Here is a 19,101-nt window from a genome sequence, read left to right as displayed (position 1 = left end):
CTTTGTCATACCAGCAAAGGTTACTTATAAGTCAGATAAGCCTCGGGAGAAGGAGAGGCGGAATGCACTAGAGCTCTGGGTTAATGAAAGTCTAAAAGCACACGTGCTCGCTTGAGGAGTTGTAAGCTACCTCGGGATAGGCTTGTAACAGGAGCAGAGCTGACATGAGGCAGTAAAACTGCTGCTGCAAAGAAAAGGGAACTACTTCTTTCCTCTTTTTTTTTTTTTTCCCAACTGTCCTGTTTGTCTCTGTTACACAACGTGGGCTCTGTTCAGCGTGGGAGTTTGCATGTGGAGTTCCTCATGTAAGGGCAAGAACAGAAAGCTGGAGATATAATTGATCTGTGTGGCCTAAACCCACTTGGAAAGAATAGAAAATGCTAATTCTGGGGCAGAAGTTAAAGATGCATCAATCCTTTAACAAACGGAGAAGGCAGGTGAGCTGCCAGCCCTCTGGGAACAGGGCAGTTAAACCCAGGAAGGATTTCTCAGAGCCAGGGTGGCTGCTGCAAAGCCGTTCCTCATCCCGATGCCCGCAGTGAGCGTAGGAAGCTTTTCGTTTGAGCAGGCTGCTGCTCTGTGCCAGGCCTTGTCAGCCCAGTGTCGGGACCCGAAATAACTGATTTGGCTGTAGTTATCGCTCCCAGTTTAGTGAGGGAAAAGATCTGTGGGAACATGCCAGTTGCAGATTAGGAGGGCCTTATTTTTGTGTTAGTCCCTTCAGGTTCTGCTGGGTTTAGTCCCCTGTAATTGCCAGGGCCTTGCTGTATAGTTGTTTTCATAAACTAATGAATCTCTGTCCTTAGGTTGTTAGCCTGCTGCTGCCTGGGACACTTGTTCCCTGGGTGCCTCACACCCTTCTCCTGCTCCCAGCTGAGCTCATCAGGTTTCCCTTGTCCTTCTGCTGCTCCTCTTTCCCTTCTCCATTTCTCACTGATTATAATAAAAAATGGAGCGCGGAGGGTGCACGCCCAGTGTGTCGTGGCACCCTGCATGCACGGCTTTGCTCTTCCCTCCTTCCTGCAACGCTGGAAGCCTCATCCTAACGCGCTGCAGTGATGATGCTCTGTCTTCCCATGTAGGAAATGCCACCAGCAGCGCTGAACACGAGAACAGCACGGCCTCGGAGCACAAATGGCCTTCCTGCAACGCCCAGGATGAAATGCTGAACTTGGCCTTCACCATTGGGTCCTTCCTGCTCAGTGCGATCACGCTGCCCCTGGGAATTGTCATGGACAAGTACGGCCCTCGCAAGCTGCGGCTGCTTGGCAGGTTGGTGTCCTGGGCTCCCCGGCTGAGCCGAGGGGCGAATTCATGTGTTTTCTGGGGCAGACGGGTGCTGTTTGGGCGCTGTGCTTGTTGCGGGGTCCCTGCAGCCTCAGGAACTGTATGAGGGCTGGGGCTGGGAGCTGCTGGGAGCTGCTGGCCATGCACAGGGCACCGGAGCGGCTCTGGGATGATTTTGGCCAGCACAGTGAATTGCTCCATAAGGGAAGGGCCTGGGACTCCACGTCCACACTTCAGCTCTCCAGTGTTGCTCCCTGGCCAGATGGAGCCTGGAGGAAGAGCGGGAGTCATCTGTGAGTCACGGAGGGTAGCTGTTTCCTTCGGCTGGGAACTGTGTCCTGGGAGGCACAAAACCAAGATGTTACATCACCGTTTGCAAGCTGGGGAGTTAACTCGGGGACAAGCACGTCCTGCCTGCCTTTTCTGGGGCCCATGTGGTGTACGTGGCTTTCTGCCTCCGATAGCAGGGTCGTTACCGCTTCTGTCGCGGCATGCAGGGATCAGTGGCTCGTTGGGCACAGTGGGCCCCAGCACTGCTGAATTTTAATGCACTGAACCGTACCAGAAACCAAAGTGGCCTGTAGGCAGAGTGGGAAAACCAGGGCAAGTCTCTGACTCCGACCCCACCGGGGAGGAGCAGGTAAAGGCTGCGAGTGCTGTGACCACAGCTGCATCTCGGGACGAAGGCTGCTGCTTGTCTTTGGTCACCTCGAGGTGAGGGCTGGCAAAGCTCTGTGCTGGAAAACCCGTAGGGAATTTGGGTCCAGCAAGAGCTGCATCAGTACTGGGAGAAAAGGCTGCTGCCTCCACCCTTGTGCAAGGTTTGTCTGTAATGTTTGGGTATTTCCCTGGATTTTTCTTTCCAAATGGCCAGCTTCCCTCCCTTAAGAGCAGGAATTATACTGCACTCGCTTAACGAGGTGCTGAGGAGGTAGAAGCATATGTAATTTACTGTGTGTAAGGCTAAGAAACTCATGGCTTTGGTTCCCTTCCAGTGCCTGCTTTGCTGTGTCCTGCGTGTTGATCGCCTATGGTGCCAGTAACCCAGACTGTAAGTAGGCATCTCTCTGCTGAGCTGGGAGGGCTTTGGGTTGTGGCTTGGGTTTTTTGGGGAAGCAGAGAAGCGTGCATGGCACTGCCTGCTCTGACTCACGCCTCCAGTGCTGTCCGGGGGTCTTGCTGGGGACACAAGCCAAGCGTCTGCTGGCCTGTGGGAGCCACGTGGCTCTGGGGAGGGCTGGTGTTTCACAGCCCTACGTGGACAGCGTAGCAAGGGCCAAACACCTGAGATAGCCAGGTCTCTCAGCTCTGCGTTTGGGCAGGGCCAGGTCCTGCGAAGGAGCAATTCCAAACAAGGTAATGGCTTGTTCAGGGTTGGGAAATAGGTAATAGCACACAACGTGTAATCAGCTTTCTCACTGGGCATAGATGGAGCTTGCTCCTCAAGACCAGATAGTGAGATGACACTTTGAATCCAGTTCTTCCAAGTAAACCTTCCTTTTAAGAGCCATTCAGACAAGCTGCATCAGCGAGTCTGTTCCCTAGAGGAAAGAAACCCTTCCGTCCTGGAGAGAGATGATCCCATCCTGGAGAGAGATGATCCCATCCTGAGCTCTGTCCTGGAGGAGAGCCCTGGCCCTCCCCGGTGTGGCTGGCGAGATGGGTGCTGGGTCGGGAACAGCGTGGCACGTCCTGAGGTGGTTGATCCACTGAGGTCTTTATGTGTCAGGACCGAAGCCCTCCGGGCTCTGCCTCCTTTCCCTCTCCGCCCCAGTAAAAGCTAAGGGCGTTTTTTTATTGTTGCAGCTCTGTCTGTGCTGATATTCATTGCGCTGGCTCTGAATGGCTTTGGCGGGATGTGCATGACCTTCACATCGCTTACGGTAAGTGAAGAGTTATTACCTGACTCCGTTTTATTCCTTGCTATGGCTGTGAGCTGGGCTAGCAGGAAAGGACAAAGTGGATCTTTTGCCTGTGGCTTGAATAGCACATGTTCTTGTTTGGTACAAAGTCACTCTTCTACCTGAAAGGCTGAGTACTAGGTGGTTATTCTAAGGCTTTTTTTTTCCCCCAGTCCTTTTTTTTTTTTTACCTGCCCCTTGCATCTCAGGAGAAGGTGGGGGGAAAAAAGGGAAGTGTTTTTGCCCAGGACTCAAATTGTCCTACGCCTGTACACGCAGTGCTCAGCTACCTGGCGGAGGCTGGAGGTGTGTTTGCAGCGGATTTAGCGTTGACGTACTGCAGGAAGAGTCAGCAGGGCCCAAGCCCTCGCAGCTGGGTTTAACCAGCTTTCTGCAAGCGCAGTTTGCATCTCACCCCATGAAAATGGTTGTTCTTGAGCACAAAAGCTTTTGCTCTCAGAAGGGCGAGAACCCCATCCAGGTTCCCTTAGAAATGCTGCGTTGTTGAATGCCCCCAGCTCCACCTGCGCAGCCCGCTTAGATCTGTGTGGTCTGTGGATTGTATTGCAAGCATCGGTCACCAACTGTCAGCTGGATCTCTACATTTTGGGGTTCTTTTTGCCTGGAGACAGAAGCAGTGTTGTCCTCCAAGCAGCTGCTATGTTTTCTCTCTCGTTACCCTGATCCTTGTCAGTGTGGCTGAAGCAGGGCTGGGTGTAAAGTCCCCCAGAAAACAGCCTGGGAAGCACGGATGTTTCTTGAGCTGTCATTGAAAACTTTCAGATTTGGACTGCATCACCTTGAACTTGCTGTTGAAGTCAAACTTTCTGTTAAGGTTACCTCTGATTTAAGAAGGCTCAGGCACTGGCTGAACGCCTGAGACCTAAATTTGGCAGAGGCTGGGTTTATGGATCACTGTGTGTACTCTGCTGTTGCTGCTGTTGCTTTCATATATTCGAAGCTTTCAAAACTCTGTGCAGATGTCAGTCTCTCCTGCGTATATCGTGTTCTTCGCTGGAAGCCTTGGCTGTGGTCCCAAAGAACTATGGGGCAAATGTCGTCCTGCCACGCTTCAAATAAAAGCAAGGAAGAGAGGAGCGCACCAGTACCGCTGTGGGACAGGCGAGGATTCCCATCCTGCTGCTGCCAGCACTGGTCCCTCTCTCTGGGTGGTTATTAAGGGGTCACAGATTGTTTTAGAGCCACTGGTGATGATAGGAGGGAGGGCAAGGATAGGGCAGGAGTATACTGGATGTGCTGTACTGTGGCTTTTAGCACCAGAAGCAGTAAGCAAAGCCACTTATTAGCGCCCTCATTAGCGAGCCGTTCCGCGGCACTAAGGAGGTACGGCGGCAGGAAAAAGGTCAGATCTTCCAAGAAGAAACCCGGGCCTTGAGGAGGTCTGAAGCAAGCAGCGATGCTGCGCGTTCGCACAGGGAGACCTCAGGTGGAGCCCGTCCCCCCAGGCAGCAGCGGCTTCTGTAAGGAGCTGAGGTGGCTTCAGGCCTGACTTAACAAATCCAGGTTCAGATGTGGCTGCTTGTGCCTCCCTGCAGAGCCGCGCAGAGGCATTCCGGTATCCGAGGCATGTGAATGTGATTAAAAATAGTCTAAAGTGGGAGGGAAGCACTTCTTCACCTGCAGCGCAGCATAGCTGTGGTGGCGACTGTTAAAAGCAGGTGTATTTTGCTCATTGGCAGCTTACTGCTTTGTCCCTGCGTGGTTCTGCCTGCAAGCCGGGGTGCCCGCAGTTGGTGTGTCAGGAGCCATCTGCGGTGGCATGGTGGTCTCCTGTGGGTCCCTTTCACCTGTGGCCCACGGAGACCGGGAGTGTGGCAAGGGAGGGACACGGGGATGACGGGTCCACGGCTTGTGGGCTCCGGGCGACGTGGCTTGCATGCGCTGTGCTCTGCACTGTGCCCAGGAGAGGCTAAAGTAAGCGTTGAAAGGGGAAACTCGAAGACCTTTCTAAGGACATTCATTACGCAAAGGCGGTGAGCACTAATCAACTTCTGGTGCCAAGCAGGCTTGTTCTGGCTGGCGCAGGCACCGGCTGCCGAGCGTGCACGTGTGGGCACAAATCGCAGCAAGGTGACTTCCTTCTCCTGCCAGCTGCGAGTGACCTGGAGCGCTCCGGGAAGCGGGTCAGACCCACGGGCGCGTGAGCTGGTCCTCCGCCACCCCAGGCGGGCGGCAGTCGCTGCTCCGTGGCAGGGTGGCCGTCGAAGGGAGCGCCTGCAGCCGGTGGGGTTGGGATGCTCGCCGGGCGCTGCGGCTTGTGGGGCTTCATCGGGTGTCGAAACCTCCTGGGGCACCTGCGTGCGTGGGCACGGTGTGATGGGGCGGGAGACGGGGATCCTCGGTGCCTGTGCAAGGGATAAACGGGATCTCTCAGGATTACAGCCTGGGACAGCACTCCGCAAAGCTTTGCCTCTTGGATTTGAAGTCTTTTTCAGTGACGAGTCCCCAGGGTGTCACGACGGCACATGGCAAGCTGCGGAGCCAAAGCACGCTGCCGTTCCCGGGTGCCTTGCGCGGTGGCTTGGGGAGGAGGGGGAGCGAGCGGTGCTGTTCCCAGTGCTGGGAACAAGGTCAGACTGTGCCTGTTGTTAAAATGCAGAGGGGAGATTTCTGCCTCGTGACTTGGTCTTAGCCAATGTAAGTGAAGATTGGAAATGGAAACAGATCTGTGTTGGTGGCTCTGACAGCAACACAGGAATCTGGCGCTGGTTCTGCTCCGGAGCTATTCCATGCAAAGAAATAAACATGTGTGATAAATTACCACAAAGAGCCTTTTATAGATTGTTTTCTGTCCTGTTTTCCTTTCAAAGAATTACAGCTGCTTTGCTTTTATTTTCTGCTACAAACAGAGCCTTTTAATTGGAGCGGGGGATCTCAGTGTAGGGAATCTTCTCTGCTTGGAAATACTAGGAAAACTTAGGGCTCTGTGATCTTTTGTTTGTTGGAGAATGGGAACGGGAATTTCCATATGCTTTGGACAAAGCGGGCAGTTTGAGGCTTTCATGGAGAATGTATTTTTAGCGTCTGTGTAACTTCCAAATATACCCCCGATGGGGAAAACAAAGTTAGCTTGAACAAAAATACCATTCTCCAGTTCTCAATCCCTTGACTTTTTCCACTGTTCTTTCGAGCAGTCCTTGCAAGAGGAGGGAAACTGGGTTTGGTAATACTGCTGTGGTATCTTCTGTATGTGGATTGTCTCCAGGAAAAAGCTGAAAAAATTACAAAAAATGATCGAAGGTCTTAAACTCACTATAGGGCAGATGAGAAAATAATCTGCAAGAGGAAATCATTTTATCAGTTTAGGATTGCATACCTGTAATAAAGGACTCCAGGAAAAAACAGTTATGCTATGGCAAAATTCAGTTAGTATCTTCCGCGCGGGGCATAAAGTTAATAATACATTGAGTATTATTGACCTTTAAGCAGAAGGCGTAAGAGTTTGTCACTGCAGGTCTTGCAGAATTGGGGCTGCCACACCAGAGCGGGCAGGAGTTGGTGGCGGGGCCCCTTCTGCCCTGCAGGGACAAGGGCAGAACGAGGATCGGATCCTTTCGGTGGCACAAAACCAAAGAGCCCGCTTGCTCTGTGGCTTGGGATTTTTCTCTCGCTATGGTTCATTTTTTCCAATGCTTGCTGCTATAAAGACAGCATGAAAAACGGCGTAGTAAATATGCTGTGTTATTTTAGTAGCTGGTCTTTAGACAAGACCTGCTCAGGCATCGCCAGTGCTGGCACTCGCAGTCTGAGAGTTTTTCTGCCTGGGTATGGACTGCTTCTTCCCTTCGCCTCCCCTCTGCCTCCAGGTAGTCTCAGATTTCTTTTTCTCCCAAGAGCTCAGTGTTTACAGTTTCTGCTTTGATTGGGTTGGATGAGACCTTAAATCTCCTAAGTCCCTTTTCTTTTTTTTTTTTAATCTTGGTGCCAAATAGGATTTTAGGAAATCTCCAGCCTTTCTAGGACTGTTGTCCCCATCGAGGCAGGAGCAGACTTGGGTTTTCCCGGACACGACTGCTTGCTTTCAGGCCTGCTCAATGTCTCCAGTAGCCCTCGGAGCAGGAGGATCCACCTGGGAGTTGCTCGTCTGCTGTATGAAAAAGGCTTTTTGTGATCTCTGGGGCTCTGGGGAAAACCAGCGTGAGCCAAGAAGCAGCTGTGTTTGCGGAGCTCTTGCCCTGCTCCGAGCTCCCCAGCAGGAGCAGCTGCTTGTTGTAATTTCTGGAGATTATTTTAGGTTTGGGGTATTTGAGATTAAATGAGCGCCCTGCCTGGTGACAGCGACGAGCCTTTCTGCAACCTGCAGATACTGTATTCTGCAGATGCTGTTTTCTGGGGTGTGTATTTAGGCCACTGCCTCCAAGGAGAGGTTTTTTGTGCCTGGTAACAGACCTTTGGATCCTCTGCCGTTTCCTGACTGCAGCTCCTGAAAGCAGCCTGTTGGCAGCTCTCCCGCATGCAGGGATCTGGGGATGGGTGTGGGGATCCTCGCCGCAGAGGAGTGCAGCGTTTTCTGCCTCTGCCGGCTGCGTCTGCTCGGGGTTCACCAGCAGCAGCAGGCTCGGCACATCACTGCTGCTCTTCCCTGGCTGGGGTTATCTGAGGACCTGGAGGCTGCACTGCATAGGAAGCTCTGCAGTGAGACAGGGGGATGATAAACAGCCAGATGGATCCTAGAGTGTTCCTGCACAGGAATACTTGGGTTGTAAACACGCTGGTCCTGCCGTGACACAAGCCAGATTTGCTTGCCTTATATGCTACTCCTGGGAAAGATGGATTTGTTTTTCAGCAGTGGAAGGGGAATGTGATGACAGCATTTGCTTGCTCAGACTCGGCCTAATGTTCTCTGAATCATTTTGTTCAGCAGCATCTTTAAACGGATAAAATGCTGGTTATGCTTCCAGTCCTAGAAGGCACCCACAGCGTCCTGCTCTGAGGCCCTCTGGGGCTGGTGTGGCAGGGGTGCTCAAGTGAATTTGGGGAGTAAGTGACCCAAAAAAGGAGGTAGGAGGGAAATCTGCCTGCTGCAGCCGGACCTCTGCCCGGTGACCAGCTTCAGGAGGTATCGGCTGGGCTCTCTGTAGCCTACAACTTCAAAGCTTCTCCCTGTGATTTCCAGTTTGCAGGCCATCATTAGTCAGTGATGGAAACTTGTTCGCTTCTGGTTGTTTAGGAAAACGGGGAGTTCCTCCTTTCCCAGGAGAAGCGGGAAGGTCTCACAGCTCTTTCTGCCTGCTCCGCTCTGCTTTGGGACCCCGAGTGGCAGCAGGGGCTGGGAGCCGGCCGGGGGGGCTTTGGCTGTTGAGGTGGCAGAAGTGGCTGCTGTGAGCTGCTTGGAGCTGCCCCTGCCGAGGGCTTTGCTTCCCCCGCAGATCCTTGCAGAACCAGCCTGGTCTGCTCTCAGCAATGCCATCGCACCGGATAGGAGCCCGGGCAGCGGAGTGGGGTGGGTGGCAGGAATAGCAATGTGAGGGGCTGTTGCCTGCTGCTCGCTGCAGAGCTCGGCAGCTTCGTAGCTGCGCTGGCAATTAAAGCCTTGGATATCTGGTGTTTGCTGTTACCTCCTGCGCCTAGCTCCAAGCTAGTGTGCTTGGGCATCTGAGCCATCCAGCTGATGGAGAAATGACCAGGGTTAGCTCCCCTTGCAGAGAGTCTGCCTTCCCAGCAGGAGCCAGGGACTTCGCTAGAAGTGGAAATGCAAAGAGCAACACAGTTCGTGTTTGTCTGTGTTCCTTCTTGTTATAACAGGAACTTTCTGGTCTACTGCAAAGATTTGGGTGCTGACCCAAGGTGCATAAACAAACCTGGCAGTTCAAGCTGCAGGGTGTGTTGAAGACTGTGCAGCCGTCACAGCCTGCGTCTAACAGCTCTTGACTGAAACGAGGGTGATATGTAGAGACCTTGGGCACGTATTTTTCAGAGAGGGAAAGAGGTGGTGGCTACAAGCTTGGAACTCTTAGAGAAAGCACAAGGGCTGGAGCAAACGCTCCTGTGCTAAAGGTAACCAATGCAAAGTATGCTGTCAGTCTGGAAAGAAGCAGTGTCATTAAGCAGATAAATCTTGGATCGTAGACGGTCCCTGACACTGGCGACACCAATGCAACCTGCAGAGCAATATCCTGAAGAGCTAAGTCGTTCTTGAGTAAAACTGGCTGCTTCAGATTCTGGTATCCAGAAGCCTCAATCCGAAATACCGGATTTATGTCTGCCATTGGCTTTGTCGTCTTAAGAAAGCCTCCTTCCCTCTTCTTCCCTTCTCTTGGCAGCAGCTTGTTTCAACCAATTTTTCTTTCCCTAGCTGCCCAACATGTTTGGTGACCTTCGTTCCACGTTCATTGCCCTGATGATTGGCTCCTATGCTTCCTCTGCTGTGACTTTTCCAGGAATCAAGGTGAGGCCGTGGGATCGTGACTCATGACTGGTGGTGTTACGCGGGAGTTTTGCACCATTTAGCAATAATGTGGCAAGAAAGAGGGACTGTTTGTTAAAGCGCTTGTTCAGAGACGTGCATTTGCAAGATTCAGTTCCCGTCTGTTAAAGACTTCCCAAGTGACTGCCACAGGACTGCAACAGATACTGCAAATAGAACCGTCTGTTTGCTAATAGATGGGAAAATTTTAAAGGTGCTAAGTAAAAGTGAAGAACTGAAGATCTTTTTTTATGAAAGGCTGCTTTTTTAAGCTCTAAGGAGTATAGATATGTATTTTTAATACACGTGTATAATTAATATGTGCGATTGTCACCGATGGTTGGCTTTGAACACAGTTCAGAGCTAGCAAACAGCGCTGAAGACGTCACTTGGGCTGCCTCGGTAGGTCGTTAGCGGGTCCGAACCAGAGGTGTTTCATTGCAGAGTTAGCGTAAGGGGGGACAGCAAAGGTAAGGCAGTCGCAACTCTGCAGGGAGGTTGCTGCTGGCTTTCCAAGGAGAAGGTCCCAGATGGCAGCCTTTGATGGCAGTCATCTGCAATACAGCTGCCGGCTGTTCCAGCTGGCCGGCCTGTTGTCGTGGCTATAGCTGCTGCTAAAGATGTGCACATACGTCTCTTTCCAAGCCTGTCGTCCCAGAACTGTTCTTTGTTACCACCTGAGTTAAACCCATTTTAAATGTGGCATGTTGTTCTTTCCCACAGCTTCCCCTCAGACCTCCTTCAAAGAATCCTGAAGTATCTTTCTGCTTTTATAGCCAAAACCATATTCCCTTGTGATTTCCAGGTTATATACGACTTTGGGGTCTCCTTCATCCTTATTCTGCTTGTCTGGGCAAGCTGTGCAGGACTAGTTTTCCTCAACTGTTTCTTCAATTGGCCTCTGGAGCCTTTCCCAGGACCAGAAGACATGGACTACACGTAAGTGTCCTCTAGACTGGCCTTGAGGGCTAATCCCATTCTTAATCCTCTAGAAAGTGCTGGCACGGCTGATTTAGAGGAATGGACAGGGAACTCCCTTGCATGTTGTTTATTGCTGCCATTCCTTCTTAGGTTGAGGATTTATGTCTGCCATTAGCGTTATGTCTTGACTGGTGAATATCTGTGGAAAGTTGCACTTTCCAAAGTGTAGGAATTACGAAGGAAAATGATCTGTCAGTAGTCATAAGTGTTTCTATATTGACCTGTGCCAAATTGGCCCAGGGGAAGTATCTCTGTGCTCTGGATCCAGACCATTTGTCGTTTGTAGATGGAAAGTAGTGCCTTAAATCCACACAGAGCCTTTCTGACTCCTGCAACTTTGCTGCCTCTGATTCCCCACCCTGTGTTGCAGCTCTCATGCTCTTTACTGCCCAACAGGGTGAAAATAAAGTTCAGCTGGCTGGGATTTGACCACAAAATCACTGGGAAGCAGTTTTACAAGCAAGTAACGACTGTGGGGCGCCGTCTCAGTGTGGGGAGCTCCATGAAGGGCCCCAAGGAGCCGACAGCCTTGCAAGAGAACAACAAGCTCTGTCTGTCTACGGTGGACCTAGAAGTGAAATGCCAGCCTGACAACACAGGTGTGGTTCCACGGGCGCCCCGGGGACGCTCGTGCTGGCACAAGGCTGTCGGCCTCTGCTCTGCTCCAGACCTGTTTATGAGATAGCGATACGTGATCCATGCGTTGCCAGGGCCACGCGCCAGCCGCCATTATTTAAATACAATTTCAGTTATATAAGGAAGCCTGTCCTTGTGTACTTGCCTAAATACAGCACATGTTGTTGCCAGTGGCGGGGACGGCATGGGTAACTGGTATGGCCGTGGAAGGACGGCGCGGTTGGTCACTGCTGTCTCTTAGGTAGAGTGTTGCCATCATGACCAAGCCTTCCTTGCTCAGGGGTATGGCAAAAGCAAAGGGCTTGAAGCTTCCTTTTGCTCTAACCCACAGAATTAGGTGAGTTTTCCTTCCTGTTCCCCTTGCCCCAGCTACTGCCAGCCCAGCTCCCAGCATCTGTAGCTGCTCATTGTGTTCATGCTAACTGAGCTCCCTCAGCTGCCGCGGGCACAGTGCTGAATGACTAGCTAGCTAGGAGACCTAACCCAGAGGCCAAAGCCTCTTCTGAAAGTGTACCTGTTTACAAAGGTATGGTGCCTTCTTCAGAGGCTCTGTTATTCCTTCTGCAGCTTCTCCCTCCTTCATGAAGAGTGTCTTCAGTCCTATTTTGTTGCTCAGCCTTATCACCATGTGTGTCACTCAGCTGCGGCTCATCTTCTACATGGGGGCCATGAATACCATCCTTGAGTTCCTGTCCGGAGATGAAGATCAAGGTAGGGTAACCTGAAGACTTTTATCTGCTTCCTTGGAACTGGTACCTGACCCAGACTCGGTCCTCGCAAGAGGCCAGCGAGCCTGATTGCTCAGCAGATACACCGTGTGTGGCCATTAGTGGTGTCGCAGTGCAGCTGACAGCTGCTGGTAGGGTCTAGTGGAGGGCTGGACCTGGCCCAGGACAGAGGGGCAGCGAGGTAGACACTTGAATGTCAAGCTAATTTTAGCCCAGTGTCTGTTAAATACTATTCTGTGTTATTTCCCCAGATGGGTTGTTGAAAGTAGCCTCTCAGGATGGACCGCGATAATTTTTTTTATTGGAAAACCTATTTCATCAGGTATTTGCTTTGCTTATCCTAAGCAAGCACAAAGTACGGAGCAGCTGACTGCCATGACTAATGGTTGGACTAGGTGTCTCAGCCCGGCAGCCGGGGGTGGGAGAAATGAAGTCATCGCTGTTTTGTGCAGCCTGGTGTGTGCCGGGGAGGCTCGGGGTGCTCGCTGCGCTGGACTCCTGTATTTATAGCTCTGATTCAGTCCATGGAGCAAACAGGAAAGAGTACATTAGTTTACTGTTGTTGAAAATACCCAGGATTGCAAAACAAGACTTCGCTTTTTTTTTCTGTCCTTTGTAGTAAGATCCAGTTTGAACTTGTTAAATATGGATTGCATGAAGCTGATAAATCAAGAGGCACTCCTCTGAAAACAGGAGCGAGCTCTGGGGGAGGGAAGGAGACTCAGGAAACTCCAAGTGCCCTGGCATTCCCTGAATTGCTTTGCTTCTGGAGCCTTTGACAGCCTGCAGCATTCAGCTCTTTATCTCCTGGCTCAAGGGCCAATTTGGACATTAAAGAGTAAACAGGACAAACTTCACACTGCCTACTTTTCCCAACATTTCTTAGTTTTCTGCTTACCTCGTAACTCTTTCACACTGATTTTTTTTTTCTTTCTTTCTTTTTTCCCTGGCTTGCTCTAGTTATTTCTCTTTCATATTTTCCTCTCCTCCCCTCCTTGGTATTTTAGAATTAATATTAACTATATATGCTGCCAGTTCTGTTTAGATCAAGCTCCGTGTTAGAAGGGGATTGCGCCCCGTGGGTGCCTGGCGTTTCCTCTGTGCCACCTTTGAGATCTCTTCCCGTCTCCCCCTCCTGCCCGAACGCCGCCGGGGCTCGCCGCGCAGTCCCCTCGCTGTCTTGGTGTTTCCATGGCATCAGCAAAACCCTGGTATTGTCTGGTCGCAGCAGTGTCAGGCTGCAAGAGCAATTCCAAGACGTGTGCAGCTCTCCAGAAATGTAATCTGTGCGGATCGGGAGAGGTTGGGATGCTGCTCCCTTGGATTCCTCATTCTCCTTGCAGTTATTTACTTAACGTGATTTGTTTAGAGAGCTCCCTCTACCTGCAGCTGTTCTCAGGAGCAGTCAGCAAGGGAAGAAGAGTTGAGTCAATCCTGCAAGTGCTATGGTCAAAGGAAACTTAAATATTCCTGGGAGCAGAACAGGAGAGAAGGATGTGGGGAAATAATTCGGATAGGGAGTAAAGTCTTTAAGTTTATGAGGCACTAAAGTCTTTAAGTGCGCAGTGAGGCACTGTGTCCTTGAAAGTCCTGCTTTCTGTGCAGATTATGGTGACTTAGACCTGTCATGAAACCTAGGGGTGGCAAAAGCAGTCAGCCTGTGGCTTCGTATCTTCTGAAAACCCCCGAAAGATGGGGGAGAAGCTAAGGGGTTCGGTAGCTCTGCAAAGGACTCTGTCATTGTGTCGTAGGAAGGCAGGAGAGAGGAGACGTCTCTAGAACTTGAAATTTGGCTGCATCTTTTGTAAATTATCACCTTGCTTTCAAATGTGGTAATACTTGGAGACCTTGGGTAGAATCAGGGCGGGCTGGAAAACTCAGCTGTGTGAGGTGCTTGCTCAGGAGAGGTTCGAGGGAAGGACGTGTAGAACAGTGGGTGTAAAGGGTTGTGCCCATGTGTGCACCTTTTGTCCGTTTGCTCTGTCCAGGCTTCTCTTTCTGCTGGTATGTGCTAGGTGTTGTTCAGTTTTTTAATTTGTTTTCCCCTTCTCCTCAGGAAAGAATGTGGTTTTTTTTTTTTTTTTAAGATGATAGATAAATTAAGGAGGCCCTGTTTTGTAGCAGCTACTGTCTCTCCTCTTCTCCTGCTGACCCCATAAATCTTATTCCTTGCTTCAAGCTGGCTTCTGCTCTTGCTGCTTAGAGCCCAAGATTAACTGTTCAGAATAGCATGAAGAGGCAAAACATGACAGCGTGGCTTGCTTCTTACCCTCTATTAAAAAATAACCAGACAACAGCAAATCAGCTGCGGGAGTGGCTGCAGAGGGTGATGGCACCTGTCTCTCTTGGCTGCAGCAGTTGCTATAATGAGGTGTGATGCGGGGCCGCTTCGGGGCTTGCCTTTGCAAGGTAATGGGGGCAGGAACGTGGGGCTGGCGCTGGAAGTTCCTCGTGGTTCCCTTGCCAGCAACTGGAGCCAGGAAAGTATCATCAGGTGCCATGCCTGGGCAGAGCAGGCGGCCCTGCTGGGGTTTGCTACAACCGATAGGAGAGGAAGGCTTGTTGGAAACTTCTCTCCATTACCAAGTTGATTTTGGTGTAAGTCCTGGCTGTACGGCTTCGGTTAGATCTAGAAACGTGTTGGGAGGGACAAGCTAAAATTCTTTTTGGTTGTTTTGCTTACAGTGCTGTAACTTGTAAGCACTCTGTGCTGAGATGGGCAATTTCAGAGTTACATCCTTATTTCGGGGCCGCGGTACACCGTGACTCACCAGCCCTTGGGTGATGCCTACAGATCCATCACGTGGGCCGCGGGGAGGAAGCGAAAGAAGCGGCGTGGGGTGGGGGAGCTGCTCGGTGACAGGAGGGGACAGTTTCAGTCTGCTGGCATCAGCTTCCCTTAGCAAGCCATGTAGACGCTTCTCCCAACTTTAACACATGGGGAATTTTCATCACTTTGAGTTTTTAGTGATTGCTCTCAGATGCTGTGTGGTTTTGCTGCTAATCTCCCCTCCCCCTGCCTCCAGACTTGTCTGTTCTGCGCAAAATGGGTTAGTCCTCACCTTCCCGGCCTGCCTTGTCCTTGCTGGAGCTTCCCAGCTGGAAAAGATGCAGCTGGAGCTCCCAGCAAGGCAGGAGAGGAGATGACTAAGGCAGGGTGTATTGCTTGTAAGAGCTTTCCCTGTTGGTCCTAGCCAGAAGAAGCCTCGCTGGCACTGAGCAGCTGCTGGGTCCCATTCCTGGAGCCCGACCTGCTGTTGGGCTGACGCTGCTCAGAACACTACGGCAGGATCAGGACGGCTGAAGCAAGGCGCCCAGTATGCCCACTCTAACGTCATGCCTCTGGGAGGCTGAGTGATGAAGTGGGGCTTTGGCGTCCCAGCTCCTTCGGCCCTGCCTGTTAGCCTGGGGGAACGTGGGGTCTGGGCTCTGAATGAGTGATCAGTGGGGAGGAACACTTTCCTTTCTGTCGTTTTTTCTGTTGCTGCTATGGTACCACTTGGACTGACAACTTTTTAAATCTTGGTTTGTTGTTTTTTTTCCCCTGCAGTGGCTCTCTACACTTCCATTTTTGGGGTACTGCAACTGCTGTGCCTGCTGACAGCGCCTGTGATCGGGTACATCATGGACTGGCGACTGACGGAATGCGATGATGGCTCAGAAGAGAACGAGGAGAGCAACGCTGAGCAGTGCGTAGTGCGTGCCGCACGGGACACGCAGCCGCGTAGCAGGCCCCCTCTGCTCTGCATGATGTGTTTTGTGGTGAAAGACTGAAAAGAATATTGGTTCTTCAGTATAGAAAAGAAAGCCTGAAGGAAGACCTGATAATTGCAGAGGAAAGGACCAAACTATCTTCCATGTCCGCTAAGATGAGTCAAGAAGAGCAAATGTAAACGGTAGCAGGGGAGGCTCAGACTTCCCTTCTAGCCCAACAGTAACAGCACTGAAATAATTGCCCAGGTGTTCCTCAGCCTCCACTGATGGAGATCCCACCACCTCCCTAGACAGACCTGTAGCCAAACCGGTTTAGATAAAGTTGAGGTGATATGCGAGTTCCAGTAGCTGCTGAAAGTGTGTTTTGTAACATAGGTTTTGCTATCCTTCCAGAAGTGACAAGAAAAAGAAAAAACGTGATCGTCAGATCCAGAAAATCACCAATGCCACCAACGCCTTTGCCTTCACAAACGTCCTGCTGGTTGGATTTGGAATCACCTGCCTTATTCCTAATCTACCGTTGCAGGTGAATAGGTCAGATGGATGGGTGTGCTGGAGGGGCTGGCAGTGGGGGTCCTGACACGGTGACAGGCACAACGCTGCCGGCAGGTCCTGCAGGCCAGCAGGAGCAGCCGGTGGCAGGAGGGCGTCCCGGCGCTGCTGGGAGGCTTCTGGGCTGCTTTGGGAACCCCAGTCTTAGAGCTGCAACAAGTGATACCATGCAGGTTACATCTCTTGAGAGAACCTAAAGAAGCAGATATAGTTAAAATGTCAGAGTTGATCCACAATTTATTCGAACTTAGAAGTTTCTGCAGCTGAGCTCTATAGCAACAAATGCTTTCCTGCTGAGATCCCCTCAGCAGTGCCTGTGCACGTAACCTGCGCGTGAGTTAAGCTGCTGGTGGTTGGAAAAGTTGCTGTAAGAAGCATGACACTGATACGTACGGCCGGTTACTTCTGCATCAAACGCTATGGCCAATGGTACCCGTGGGATTATAAACCTGGTGAAATATTTACTTTGTGGCACCACCTGTCTTTGGCAGAGGAGTTTAGTGATTTTATGCTATACTTAAACATGCCTTGATGATGTAGGCAAGCAGATATAGCTTGCTCATACTTTCATATTACCCGCAATAACTTGTGGAAAATTAACTACATTGCCCGCAAGCTCAATGAAGAAGCGTTGTGACCCTGGCCACAGGCTGCTGGGGACGCGTCCTGGCAGCAGTGCCATCTAGAAATGAGATCGGTCTTGTGTGTGGTTAACCTCAGGGGGCACCACGTGTTGGCCTTTGCAAAGTAAGGGAAGCAGCGCTTTTGGAGATGCGTACGAACGTCTGCCCTTGTGCTGATCTTTCATGGTTTGGTTCTGGGTTCCTCAAGCCACCTTTGTAGTAGAAAGGAGAACGGCTTGCAGGAACGGTTGCATGTCAGGGTCTGGCCCACCTGGGGGTTATCTGGGATGTGACATTTTTCTGCTTCTCTTTCCAGATTCTTTCCTTCATTTTGCACACAGTCGTGAGAGGATTCATCCACTCGGCTGTGGGAGGCCTCTATGCAGCTGTGTAAGTCTCTGCTTACCTGTAACGTGCGGCTGGCCAGATAAACTGGTTTGGGGTGATAAGCTGTCCAGGTGAGAGGGAGATCAGGAAGTGAAGTCTTCGTGGTCAGAGGAGAAAAATGATGCAACTCGTTTCCTCAGTCACCACTGGATGTGACAGTAGCTGGACTGAAGTCCTAGCTGATGCTTTCCTTGTTTAGAAACAGCTAACCCCTTTGGCATAGCTACTGCGGAGAGACAGGCACAGCTCTATACGGGCCTCAGGTGAGACCAGGCTATCAACACTAAGGTTATATAGTAAAAACTCAAGGCTTTTTTTTTATCTTTTAATGAGTAGCTATGTGCATGTGTCCAGGTAAAACATTAACATAAATGAATACACTGCTACTGGCCTGCTCTGAAATTACATTGGTAAAGCATTGCTCATTAGTGATGCCTACTCCCTTTCCCAGGACAGATCATCCATCCTGTTTCCAACTTATCAGACTTATCAATAGCTGAATCTGAATACTCTCTTCCTTATTAAGCAATGTTTTTTGGTTTTGAAAACAGATCTGCCCCTCTGTCCTGAGCTGTTGGACAGAGGAACAGAAAGAAGCTGTTGATCTGTCAGAGAATCGCAGAATTGTTGAGGTGGGAAGGGATCTCCTGAGACCATCTAGTCCAGCCCTCAGGCTCAAGCAGCGTTTCCACTAATTTTTCCATTAGTAGTATCTGATATTCAGCACTTTCCAATCAACAGTATTGTTGAGTTTGACATAGGATCAGACTTGTCCTCTAAAAAGGAAAACACATGCTAACCTGTTGTGCAGGTTTCACTCACTTCTAAAGGGAGCAAATTGTTATGACCAGATGAAAAAGATTGCTCAGCCGCAAATGCTGTCATCTGGATAAAGAGGCCCTGCTTTTAACTTGCAAATATCTACACTCTTCTCCCTTTGCAATAGGAACAGCAGTTGTATAAGCACTTCCACCTGCTTACGGTACAGCTGCAAAACAAAACAAGTGCTGGATCTGATGCTGCTTATGTTTGAGAGCTCAGGATGAGAATAATCTGGAGAGGAAGGCTCCAGCCTGGTCGCCAGCTGCAGTCTGCTCTAGAGAGCACTGCGCACCGTCGGGTATAGCTAAATACTCTACAAAATAGAGGCAGCTATACGTATGTCCAGGAGAGACAGGTTCTTCACGTTGTGCCTGTCTTGGGACTGTGCTCTGTTGCGTTAGTTGACTGGGAATGTAATCTGATGTGGGTGATGTGAGCAGTCACGGTGACACCTAATAACGCTGTTGCTTTCTCTGTTGACAGATACCCCTCTACTCAGTTTGGCAGCCTGACAGGGTTGCAGTCGTTGATCAGTGCCCTTTTCGCCCTTCTGCAGCAGCCTCTTTTTATGGCATTGACGGGACCTTTGGAAGGAGATCCTCTCTGGGCAAGTTCTTCTCAAATTTAATGTGAAGGCTTATAGTGGTTAAGATGATTTTGGATCATTTCTTTGAAAACAAAAGGACTGCTGTGCATGGACCAAGGTTAAAAACAGCTGGAATTTTACCTGTCCCTCAGCCTGCTGTTACCTTGGTGCTGTCCAGGAGACCCTTCCCTGTTGAGTAATGATTCCCTGGGAGGGAAAGCCGTTAACCCTTACGCTGGTGTGTGGACGGGGAGGAAGGGAGAGGGCTGCATGAGTGCTTCCTGCTAACAGCTTGTGTGGCGACTCAAAATCGGTCAGGTAAAAGTGAGTGAATCTGCACGGACCTCAAAATGCAGCAGAAATACTCTGTTCCCTTCAGAGCTGTTAGCTCCAATTACCAGTCCATTTTGGTTTGCCGATGCTAATGTCCGAAAAGCCGAGCGGCTGTTGAGGGTAG

At 50.7% G+C, this 19,101-nt stretch overlaps 1 protein-coding gene across 1 annotated transcript in view; it reads left to right on the top strand.

Annotated features, from left to right (window-relative positions):
* SLC43A2 (solute carrier family 43 member 2) overlaps positions 1–19,101 on the top strand; it is a 30,165-nt gene that overhangs the window by 8,090 nt on the left and 2,974 nt on the right. The window contains exons 3-13 of the mRNA XM_082328686.1: positions 1,083–1,272; positions 2,283–2,338; positions 3,094–3,170; positions 9,505–9,597; positions 10,421–10,554; positions 10,993–11,195; positions 11,800–11,943; positions 15,511–15,649; positions 16,068–16,200; positions 17,166–17,239; positions 18,542–18,665. Coding sequence (XP_082184812.1) covers positions 1,083–1,272; positions 2,283–2,338; positions 3,094–3,170; positions 9,505–9,597; positions 10,421–10,554; positions 10,993–11,195; positions 11,800–11,943; positions 15,511–15,649; positions 16,068–16,200; positions 17,166–17,239; positions 18,542–18,665 — 1,367 coding nt within the window. The remainder of the gene's footprint in view (positions 1–1,082; positions 1,273–2,282; positions 2,339–3,093; positions 3,171–9,504; positions 9,598–10,420; positions 10,555–10,992; positions 11,196–11,799; positions 11,944–15,510; positions 15,650–16,067; positions 16,201–17,165; positions 17,240–18,541; positions 18,666–19,101) is intronic.

This window comes from Platalea leucorodia (genome assembly GCF_965183815.1).
Source record: "Platalea leucorodia genome assembly, chromosome: 16".
Classification (NCBI taxonomy): domain Eukaryota; kingdom Metazoa; phylum Chordata; class Aves; order Pelecaniformes; family Threskiornithidae; genus Platalea; species Platalea leucorodia.
This window is presented reverse-complemented; position numbering and strand designations above follow the sequence as displayed.